The sequence below is a fragment of the Thamnophis sirtalis genome, unplaced genomic scaffold (assembly GCF_051295495.1).
Source record: "Thamnophis sirtalis isolate CommonGarterSnake01/CBP01778 unplaced genomic scaffold, rThaSir2_p1.2 scaffold_4, whole genome shotgun sequence".
NCBI lineage: Eukaryota > Metazoa > Chordata > Lepidosauria > Squamata > Natricidae > Thamnophis > Thamnophis sirtalis.
In genome coordinates, this window is record NW_028261384.1 from 60,203,531 (window position 1) to 60,216,000 (window position 12,470).

General features: G+C 36.5%; 1 protein-coding gene across 3 annotated transcripts in view; it reads right to left on the minus strand.

The window, feature by feature from the left end:
- Window positions 1–12,470, minus strand: part of SLC25A38 (solute carrier family 25 member 38) — a 34,926-nt gene that overhangs the window by 12,882 nt on the left and 9,574 nt on the right. For 2 of the 3 annotated variants that reach the window (XM_014062850.2, XM_087713001.1), the window contains exons 3-6: window positions 11,536–11,620; window positions 10,283–10,462; window positions 9,748–9,916; window positions 8,247–8,413 (exon numbers count right to left, since the gene is read on the minus strand). In XM_014062850.2, coding sequence (XP_013918325.1) covers window positions 8,247–8,413; window positions 9,748–9,916; window positions 10,283–10,462; window positions 11,536–11,620 — 601 coding nt within the window. The remainder of the gene's footprint in view (window positions 1–8,246; window positions 8,414–9,747; window positions 9,917–10,282; window positions 10,463–11,535; window positions 11,621–12,470) is intronic. The other variant, XM_014062851.2, reaches the window with a different exon arrangement.

Below are 12,470 nucleotides of genomic sequence, written 5' to 3' on the forward strand. Positions count from 1 at the left end.
GTTAATGACCAATAAGCCTTCATAGTATATTAGCTTCAGTGTATCTTCTTCACTGTCCTTTATACATTCTACCTATGCCCCCTTTTTTTTCTTCCTTTCACTATCAGCTATATTTGCAATATTCTATGCCTGCCTATGCTCCATGGTTAAGTAGAGATTGTCAAATCACTGGCAGATAAAGGGCATGATTCATTGTCATTATTTTTCTGGTCTTCCTTTCCAGGGCTTCTAGTTCTGCTTGAGTGGAATTGTGCAGGTGCCAATCACTTGATAGTATTTCCTCCACTGAGTTTGGACCTTTCTGATGTATTCACTACTAACTTTCATCTTGATTTCAGTATGCTTGATATATCAGCATGATGTTGTCTCCTTCATCCAGACCCTGATGCTATTTTCCATAGGGTATCTTAATTCCTTTAATTTTTCACTATTTTTCTTGTTGTGAGTGAGTGGATAGGAGAGACGCACCTCTATCCAGTCCAAACTCCATTGCAATATTTTGGCTGCATATTTGGGTATTGATGAACAATGATTCTATTTCGGGCTTCCGGGGAGGGGCCTGTCGCCGTTGGCAGCTTAACCGAGCTGCCCCCAGAGTTCTGGTTCGTTATCTACTCAATATCAAGAAGATAACTCTTTTTTCAGACAAGAAAAAAGCAGTGAGGAATCTCAGCTGGTAAGAATCTTCTTTGAAGTTCACAGTTTGTTTCTTTTTGGGCTGTGAACGGAGGGGGAGGATCAACCCAAAGCTGAGTCATTCAACTCCGACACGAACTTCTCAGCTGTTATCTACAGCACAAGACAGGAACCCCCTTAGGATAATCTTTAGAAAACAGACTATTGAAAATCAATACGAGCAAAGACCAAACTTGTGAACTTTAAAATTTTTCTCTATCTGAAATACCAGCTTCAATGTTATAAAAATCTCTTTTGTTTAATTGTCTTCAAAATGGCGCTTACAGCTTTTGCATTTGTTATCTCCGGCTTCCTGGTACAGAATCAAAGGAAGAACTTTTTATAATTTAATTAGACCTACTCCCTCGAAGCCTTCAAAGACTCTTTGTTGTTGATATAGAGACATTCCAAACATTCCAAACGGACTTTCTCTTTTGAAACCCTCCGTAAAACCCTTTGTAAAAAAAAAAGGGGGGGGGGAGGAATTTCTTTTTCTCCAAACAGCATAGTGGATTAGCAATTTAGAATAAATAATTAAAACCAAAATATAATGGCATCCAAATCAACCTCCGTGAAATTACCTCCTAAAACGTCTCCCATACCTGGTACAAAGTTGCAGCCCCCACCCTCTATGCCCCCTAGGGGAGACGTAACAACAAAAGAATTTTTCTTGGAAATGTTCAAAGAATCCAGAGAACAGAACTTAGAAATGTTTAGAGAATCCAGAGAACAGAATCTAGAAATGCTTAGAGAGTTCAAAGATGAAATAAAGAACGAGATGGAAGTTCTATATGACAAATTCGATACTAGGGTCACTAATGAATGATGATATGATGGGAATTGTGAATGTGATCACAGAATATATTTCTGGAATGGAAGATAATTTAGAAATTCTCAATGAAGCTAAAACTAACCTGATATCCAAAACTGAAGTGGTGGAACAAAAAATTGATAATGCTGAAAAACAAATTATTATGATACAGTATAAGCAGATGGAGCTTGCATTAAGAGTGAGGGGGCTGCGTGAAGAAAAGCAGGAGAACTTAAAGCAAATGTTTTCTGAAGCTTTTGACCGTCTGGTGGGAAAACCGGGATCCAATTTTGATTGGCAGATTGACAAGACTTTTCGTGTTAACTCGTGGGCAGCAAAACAAAGGCAACTCCCCCGAGATGTGGTAATATACTTTGTTACAAGAGAATCTAGAAATATGATATTACAAGAGTCCTATAATACTAAGCTTCAAATTGGTGGACAGGATCTGATTGTTTTGAAAGAAATACCACCTCAAATGCTAAGAGCCAGAAGAGATTATGCTTTTCTGGTGGAAGAGCTCAGAAAGCGTCAGATACAGTACAGATGGGATGCCCCATTCGGTATTATAGTTACAATGGACAAACAAAGATATCGTCTCAGTTCTGTATGGAAAGCTCGTGATTTCTATCATAAGATTCTGAAGATGGGATACCCTGAATCTTCGGGATATGGTGAAAAACCACGAGACGAACAAGATAAACAGCAAACCACACAACCATCAGATAAAATGTATCATCTCCCTCTCCCGGAAGGGCAAGGAGTCAAGGAAAAAAGACCCAACCGTATGACCACCAGACAAACGGATAAACAAGCTACTATGCAACAATCTCAACAATCGTTGGCCATTGATCAAGGAGCTACAGCAACAAGCTCAGAAGCTGTGGGAGGAGCCAAACCAAAGGTGAGACAGGCCTTGCGGGAGGCTCTAAAAAAGCTTCAGGCAACCAAAAATGACAACTAAGATTTTGACATGGAATGTTAATGGACTGAACTCTCCACAGAAAAGAAAGAAAATATTTCATTATCTCAAACAGTTTAAGAATGACATAATTTGTTTGCAAGAAACTCATATCAAATCAACCGATCAAAAATATTTGTTTAACCCCAAACTGGGCCAACATTTTGCGACCTCAGCCATGGAAAAGAAAAACGGCATAGTAGTATACTTAAGAAAAGACATTAAAGCTGAGCTAATTGAAGCAGATCCCTTTGGAAGATACATTGCATTAGATTTAATCTTAGAAGGGAAAAAGACGTTACTTTTGGGAATTTATGCTCCTAATCAACAAGATGGATTTTATAGAAATCTCCATGCTAAATTAGTACAGTGGGGCTTTGAGTCTTGTATAATATTGGGTGACTGGAATGGCGTGATCGACACCAAAAAAGATAAGAAGACATCTCGCCCGAACACCAAATTCCGAGCTAAGCTACCCAAACCCTTTTTTGACATGCTGGACGACTTTGAATTGCGAGACGCTTGGCGCGAGAGGCATGCAGAAGAATATGACTTTACCTTTTTTTCCAACAGACATCAATCTCTTTCAAGGATTGATTTTATACTAATTACAAATGATTTACTTTGCAGGGTGAAGAAGACAAAGATTATGGCGAGAGTTCTTTCAGATCATAATCCAGTCTGGATGGAATTGGGAAGGGTAGCCCAGGCAAGAAGGTCCTGGAGGTTGAATGAAAACTTATTTAGATATGAAAAGTATGTTAATGACTGTAAAAAATTGCTATCGGAATATTTTGTTCTTAATATGAATAAGGGTACATCTATGGAATATGTATGGGATGCAAGCAAAGCGTATATGAGAGGAGTATTAATGAATATAAACAAAATACATAGACACAAACAAGGGCAAAAACGAAAAGAATTGGAAGAGGAAATTAAAGGGAAAGAGTCAGAATTAACATTGAATCCAGAAGATACAAAGATTAAGGAAACAATTTCTATACTAAAATCTCAGTTTGATATGCTGATCTCTGACCAGGTAGCCACCAGTTTATTATATGCTAAACATAATACTTTCTGCAACGCAAATAAACCCGGTAGGTGGTTGGCTTATCAGATTAGAAAAAAAAGGAAAGCTCGAAATGTATCCAAATTGTGCTACAGAGGGAAGGAAGTGTTTCAACAGGAAGAGATCCAAAAGGTATTTCGGGAATTTTTTACAGAGTTGTATAAAGGGGATAAAATTAAGGACGTAGACATAGACAAATACCTAGATAAAGAGAAAATCCCCCTAGTTAGAGAAGAACATAGGCATAAGCTGAATCAACCAATAACCTCTGGGGAAATTCTGCAGGCAATTAAACAATTAAAGTTAGGGAAAGCACCAGGCACAGATGGTTTAACAGCTGTTTATTATAAAAATTTACAGTTAGAAATGGTAGAACCCCTCAGAGAACTATTCAATAAAATTCAATCGGGAGGGAAAGTGCCCCCTTCGTGGAAGACTGCGTTCATATCGTTGATACCCAAAGAAGACCAAGACCTTACCCAGCCAAAAAATTATAGACCTATTTCATTACTCAATGTAGATTATAAAATATTTACTAAAATATTAGCAAATAGGCTAATGGTGGTAATTCAACAATTGATACATACCGATCAAACTGGTTTTATACAGGGCAGACAGATGAAGAACAACGTTAGATTAATTATTAATGCTTTAGAATACCTGGGAAAGAACAATCAAATCCCGGCCGCATTCATATTTTTGGATGCGGAGAAAGCCTTTGATCGAGTTAATTGGCAATTCCTGCTGAAGACACTGCAAAAAATGCAGATAGGAGATGGCTTTTTACGGTCAATTGGGGCAATATATCAGCAGCAAACAGCCCAGATCATTGTCAATGGAAGTCTGACAGACTCCTTCCAAATTGAAAAAGGTACAAGACAGGGCTGTCCTCTGTCCCCATTATTGTTTATTATAACTTTGGAAATACTGTTGAATAAGATACGGGGCTTGGGCGGTCTAAAAGGGATTAAGATTAGACAGCAAGAATACAGAGTCCGCGCATTTGCGGATGATCTGGTCATAATATTGGAACAACCGCAGGAATCTAGTAGGGTCTTATTGAACACGATCAATCAATATGGTCAAGTCTCGGGATTTAAAATAAATCTAGGAAAAACCAAAATATTAGCTATAAATATGACTATCAAACAGAAGGAAGAACTGGGGGCGATGCTAAGAGGTAGTTAAAAAAGTTAAATATCTTGGAGTTAATATTTTAATCTCAAATGGGAAATTATATAAGCATAATTATGAATCACTTTGGCATAGTATACAGTTGGAGTTGAAAAGGTGGGAGAAACTGCATTTGTCCTTGATGGGTAGAATAGCGGCAGTAAAAATGAACATTTTACCAAAATTTTTATTTCTTTTTCAAATGTTACCAATACTTAAAAGAGATGCGAATCTTTCAGAATGGCAGAAGGGTATCAACAAATTTGTGTGGGCAGGAAAGAAGCCGAGGGTAAAGATGAAAATAATGCAAGATGCACGTGAAAGAGGAGGATTGAAATTATCTAACTTAAAATTATACTACGATGCAGTGGCATTATCTGCAATTAGTGACTGGACTCATTTAACTAATGACAGAATTTTGAATATCGAGGGATATGACTTGTTATATGGTTGGCATGCTTACCTGTTATTTAACAAAAAAATGGATAAGAAATTTAAAAATCATATCTTAAGAAATGCTTTATTGCGGGTTTGGAAAAAATATCAACATAAATTAAATGATAAATTGCCCATGTGGGCAATTCCTAGACATGCAATTGAAAATATGAACGTAGAACAAAAACACGATAGAACCACCTATAGACAACTTCTTATTTCAGAAAGAGGGGTGTTGCAACTAAAATCTTTAGAGGTACTTAAAGAAGAGAAGGTAGTTCAAACGTGGTTTCAGTATGGTCAACTACAGGCTAGGTGGAAAACAGATCAAAAAATTGGCTTTGTAAAAGTTGAGGATAATTTGTTTAAACAAATAAGAGATTAAAGCTCAATGCATATAAAGAGGATATATAATGTACTAATACAGATGGATTCTGAAACGGAACTGATTAAGGATTGTATGATAAAATGGGCTCAGAATATTGAGGAACCAATAATGCTTGAAACATGGGAAAGAATCTGGGTAAGAAATGTGAAATTTACACAAGCACAAAACTTGAGAGAAAATTTTTATAAGATGTTTTATAGATGGCACCTAGATCCTAAAAAGCTTGCCTCTATGTATCCAAATGTTCAACCTAAATGTTGGAGATGTGGTTCTTTTGATGCTACATATTTTCATATATGGTGGACATGTCGTAATGTCAAGGCATTCTGGATAAAAATATGGTGGATCCTGCAAAACATCTTCAAAAGAAGGATAAAATTCACCCCCCAGTTGTTTTTACTGGGTATATGTATTGACTTTACAGCACTAGAGACTAATTTGATTCTGTACTTAATAACGGCAGCAAGACTCTTGGTGGCGCAGTATTGGAAGAAGAAAGATTTACCTACAATTCAAGAATGGACTTTGAAAGTTATGAACTTAGCCGAAATGGCCAAAATCTCTGCATATCTCAAAGAACATTCAAACGAGAGATATAAACGAGACTGGAAAAAATGGATTGATTACATAAAAAGTAAATATGGGACTAAGAAACTCCAGATAGCTTATGCTTAGTATCAGTAATAATTTAAATTGTTTAAAATTTGGGTAACAGTAAGAAGCTGAGTTCAATGTAGAGATATTTTAGACTGTGATTGTTCAAAAGTTATACCACGTATGGTCTTTGGGAAGTCGGGGGGAGGGAAGGGAGGTGGGGATTTAGGGGGAGGGGGGAGGGGGGAAATACAATATGTGTTAAATTCCATGATTGTATTTGTATACTGTGGCTTTTCAATGTTAGTGCGAAAATAGAACAAACCGAATATACTGGAAGGTAATAGATACCGAAGGAAAGAGTCAAGTGAAAGAAGAAGGAGGGTGGAGAGGGTGAGAGAGAGGAGGAGGAGAAGGGAGGGAGGGAATGGAGAGGGTGTGATAGGGTCAAGGTTAAAAGAAGGGGAGGGGAAGTAGGCGTAGAGGGGTGTGTGAGAAGGAAGAATGAAAGTTGGAGGGGGTTGAAAGAGGGTGTATGGCGGGTCAAGGTGGTATACTGGGTTTGTATTGTAGAGGGCATTTTCTATATTCAATGTTATATGCCCTGATTAAGCACAGTGAATATGTGATTGTATAGAATGAAAACATAATAAAATTTATATAAAAAAAAAAGAAAAAAGAATGGACTTCGAAAGTTATGAACTTAGCCGAAATGGCCAAAATTTCAGCATATCTCAAAGAACATTCAAATGAGAGATATAAACGAGACTGGGAAAAATGGATTGATTACATAAAAAGTAAATATGGGACTAAGAAACTTCAGATAGCTTATGCTTAGTATCAGTAACAATTTAAATTGTTTAAAATTTGGGTAACAGTAAGAAGCTGAGCTCAATGTAGAGATATTTTAGACTGTGATTGTCCAAAAGTTATACCACGTATGGTCTTTGGGAAGTCGGGGGGAGGGAAGGGAGGTGGGGATTTAGGGGGAGGGGGGAGGGGGGAAATACAATATGTGTTAAATTCCATGATTGCATTTGTATACTGTGGCTTTTTAATGTTAGTGCGAAAACAGAACAAACCGAATATACTGGAAGGTAATAGAAATATACCGAAGGAAAGAGTCGAGTGAAAGAAGAAGGAGGGTGGAGAGGGTGAGAGAGAGGAGGAGGAGAAGGGAGGGAGGGAATGGATTAGAGGGAGTGATAGGGTTAGGGTTAGAAAGAAGGGGAGGGGAAGTAGGCGTAGAGGGGTGTGTGAGAAGGAAGAATGAAAGTTGGAGGGGGTTGAAAGAGGGTGTATGGTGGGCCAAGGTGGTATATTGGGTTTGTATTGTAGGGGGCATTTTCTATATAAGTGAGGGCCGTGTTTATTATTCAATGTTATATGCCCTGATTAAGCACAGTAAATATGTGATTGTATAGAATGAAAAACATAATATATATATATATATATATATATATATATATATATATATATATATATATATATATATATATATATATATATATATATATATATATATATATATATATATATATATATATATATATATATATATATATACACACACATACATATATAAAAAACAATGATTCTATTTCAGATATTTTTCCATAAAGCTTCAGATCATCTGTGTAGAGGAGATGGAATGGCCTGGCAGATGTTTTTGATGTTTGATAGTCATGCCCTGAGTATTTCAATATTGTACAGAGAGGAATAAATACAATGGCATTCATGGTGATAATCAGTCTCCTTGAAGGGTTCCTCCCTTTCTGGACAAAATTGTATCAAAAGCAATAACAACTCCACAATAGAACAGGAACCAACTGCTTCAGAATGCTAATTATGAATTAATGGAGGTAATTAGACTAAGCTGTAGTATTCACAACTTCATTGTGCCAAGAGACATCTGGTCTGCCACTACAGGAACAGAATGCTAGATTAAATTAGCCCTTCTTATGCTGTTTGCATATATATCAAATCATTGAAAAATCCTGCTGAAATTAATTTAGGAATACTTTTTCAGAAACATGATGAAAATGAAATCAGATATCAGTTTCTTTTAATTAACAAATATTTTGCTGCTGATAATTTAAGAGCCAAAATACTGTTAACTACTTAATGCATTTAGCCTTACCCTGAATATTAAGGCAATAGTCTGGCCAGTCTGAAGGTATTTTTCAGATGAGAGCTGCATGTGTGTTTTGATGACATCAGCAGGCTGAGTAGCTAATGAGGCCAGAATTCCAGCCACAGTTCCACAACCAAAGTTCATAAGTGGTACAACTGTTGTATCTAGTTGGCCTGGAAAACAGCAAGCAAACCCACAAAGTTATTTTACAAGTAATTGCTGCAAAGAATAAGTAGAACAACCAAACCTTATATGTCACATTATAGGTAAGAACTAATCTAAAGTCAATATTTTAAAACCTCAAAAATTCAAACTGAAAAGGAGCATAATTGGAAAATGAAGTGGAGATGGATTTCTGAAGGCCCTGAAAAATCTGATTGCATGAATTTGTGATACTGCATTCCAAAATTAAGATGATCTTAGCAAAGTATTCAATGTTTTGAAAATGGCAAAACTACTGCAAACATGTGAATACTGTATTTTTCGGACCATAAGACGCACTGGAGTATGACGCAACATGATTTTGAAGAGGCAATTTTTTTTAAAAAAGTTTTTACGTTCTGCAGGCCTCCCAAACCCTCTGCAAAAAAGAACTTTGGGAGGCTTGTAGAGTGCTCCTTGGGGCTGCCCCCCCCAAATGAGCAAAAAATGGCCAATTTTCTGCAAAAAGGGGGGGGTGAGCAAAACCCGCTCCATTTTCTGCTTGATTTTGCCCTCCCCAGCCCCCAGAAGCACATTGCAAGCCTCCCAAACCCTCTGCACGTCCATTGTTGTAAAGAGGGTGGGGTTTTGGTAGGCCAAAAATGCTGTATTCAGTGTATAAGACACACCCAGACTTTCATCCTTTGGGGGGGGGGGATTTCTATTCTGAAAAATACAGTATATCATGTTTGCTTCACTTCTATTTATGTAGTTAAGATTTTTAAAAAAATCTTTCAGCATCTTTTCTCTTAAATTCATCAGCTATAATAGGTATACAAATAAGAAACAAATCAAATTCCAGAAAATTATATGACAACTTGGTTTAAATTCACATTATTAATTCTACATTCCTTAAAAGTAACAGTGTTACAAAACTTCTAATATTGTTTGAACATACAGATCAATATTAGAGTCAAAGGAAATACAGGTACCTCCTTTTTTCAACCATAGCATTGTGTCAGAATTATGTCTAAGCATTCAAACTGAAACACATGGTTAATTTTTACATTCTTTATACTAAGCCATTCATTCTTCCCAATGGCTAAAAGATTCATGGATCCAGAATCATTATGCTGCAAAAACAAAGGTTATGATTTAGAACACCAAAGAGAGACGTAACATATAGGGACTCAAGAATATTTCATTAGGCAATTTCAAAGATAAGAACAATTACAAGGTACTGATTTTATATAACAAATGACATACAAAAGGACATTTTAAATATAAAGATGTAATAGATTTCTTGCCACAAAATCTCATATGGAAACTATTTCTACAAAAGGACCCATAGAACCTGTTCACTTACCATATGATGCAAGCTTCTGGGTCTGTGTGTAGAACATCAGATAGATGCCAGAAAAAGGTGCATCACGAAGAAGTGTTGCTGACAGGCCCCTAAACAAACCACAGACCCCCTCTGACTGATAGATATTTCTCAGGGCTCCATACACACTTTCATAGCTGTATTTTCCACTCTGTAAATCAAATGTAATTATCAAAGTGAATATCCTACTACATAAGCACATGCTAACTTCTGCCAAAACTTAAAATACATATGGAGCAGAAAAAAGTTCTAAATTGCAAACAATATTGGAGTCATTGTAAGCTAGTGATATCGATATGGAAGCAATTTATTGTTGTTAGAATGATTTATATCACAGATGTTAAAAAATCATGCCATTAATATTCCAGACTATTTCTCTTATTATTAAGTTTATTCTATGGTGATTTTTTTAGTTGTTGCTATAAGTTACTTAGAGTTGGAAAGAGTGAAGTAACATAAAATTAGAAATATATACAGTAAATAAAATTTTCCAATAAAAAAGAAAATAATTCCTCACCTCATATCGTGTTTTCACTACTGTGATGGGTAACATACAAATAACAGCTACAGTTCGTGAAGTTGCACCCAAAAGAACCAATTCCAAGGCAGTAGGAGAATGTTCCCACAAAAAATGATGTTTTATCATATATAAGGTGCTGAAGTAAATCCCAACTCCTGGAATGCAGCGTGCAAAGGACTGCAAAGTGATGGCAAGCAGTACACACACACACACACACAGAGAGAGAGAGAGAGAGAGAGAGAGAGAGAGAGAGAGAGAGAGAGAGAGAGAGAGAGAGAGAGAGAGAGAATCATGCAAAGAGACAAATCTAAGGATGTTGATTGACAATTTTTAATTTTTATTTCAAAAGGAGTGAGGACAATCTATTTTTCCCGATTTAATAATGTTGCATTTCATACAAGAAACTCAACAAAGTTGCATGAAGTAGGATAGGATGGACAATGGACAACTTTGCAACTTGTCTAAAGTCATTTTGTCAGCTTCAAAAGTGAAGTGGAGATTTGAACTTCCATGGTCTTTAGCTCTAGTCAGTACCTATATCTAAATTTCAAGTTTCATTCTTCAGAAACCAGGGCATCCATGTGTAAGCACTTTTGTCAAAATGCCTTTAATCAAACTAAAGGAACCGCAGAGGTCATGAGTGAGGGGAAATTGTCACTGCACCTTTGGAAAGGAAAATACTAATCAACTCTTTTAACAATATGTATGATCAAGTAAAGCAGCATTGGAAACCAATCTAATCAACAGAGAGAGGTGTTTCCATATTCTGTGATTAAATAGGTACTAATGCCCAATGAATTACACTTCCATGTAATCCAAATAACCAGTAATTTATATTTGTGAGAAACAGCTGAAACACTCTGTGGCCATATTCACTCAGTGTGTAGAATTTGGTTAGATTGTAGTGGTAGGAACCCAGGCCATTGTTTTGGTACAAAAGAACTTAGCTCTCATAATGGTTTACTCTAATCACATATAGTTTACTTGGATCTCTATGTCACTAGAGCATTCACTTTCAGACTTCCAAATTTCATTTTGAAAGTTCTATAGCCACTGTATCACTTGTCTCAACAATGCTCAATGAAATATTGTTTTGAGCCACTGTTGGATAAATTTATTCCTGAATTGGTTGCCACTGGCTTTTAGTGGCAAGGATTAAGGTTTCTTATGGATTCAAACTCAAAATAAGCTCACTCCAACAAATCCAATTCAAACCCAAAAGGTCATACCACTTATTAGAGACAACTCACTGGAGAAACACCTTTCCACAGTCCAAATATACTTTCTGTACGAGCAAGTTTGAAGAGTAGAGCTACCATCTTAATACGACCTGATCTGGGGGGGGGAAATATATTAAATATTAGAAACAGGTAAAGCTCAACAACCATTTATTGCAGCTTCTCCACCAGGGACATTCTGAATAACAGCCTCCCTATCCCACTAAATACAAGCAAATGTACTGGCTCTAATTATGAGACTGAAAGTTCCCAGTTCAGAAACATTCACTACCAAAATAGGTGATAGTGTATACAAGCTGTTCTTAAACCCAGTAACTTCTATATGCGTTGAGACCACAATCTAATTCCTATCCAGCATTGCCAAAGATCCACTTGAGACCAAGACACTTTTCCGTGAAGTTATTTAGGTGCATGTAAATGCATACACGTGCCTAACATTCCAGTTTTTAATCTATTGATTCCCAAAACTACCATTAGAGAAAAATGCAAAATTTTGCTGTTTACCACTACAAGCAACCATGTAGAGAAACTATCTTCCTGAATTTTGGAGTGATTCAGATGTGCTAGCTGAATGTTTTTCTCTTTGCACAATTAAGTTGAGATTCATCAATAAAGTCAGCCTGTACTCAGGCAAGGCGTTAACACCAACTTTTCCTATAAAAAATAACAATAGCACTTAGACTTATATACCATTTCATAGTGCTTTACAGTATTCTCTAATCAGTTTACAGAGTCAGCATTTTGTCCCCAACAATCTGAGTCCTCATTTTACCAAATTCGGAAAGATGAAAGGCTTAGTCAACCTTGAGCCAGTAAGGATTGAACTCCTAACCATTGGCAGTTAGCCTGCAATACAGCATTCTAACTATTGCACCACCAGGACTCCTAATGGATATCTTTTATTCAATAAAACCCCAATATGGATGTTTTCACTTGTAAAATTGTAA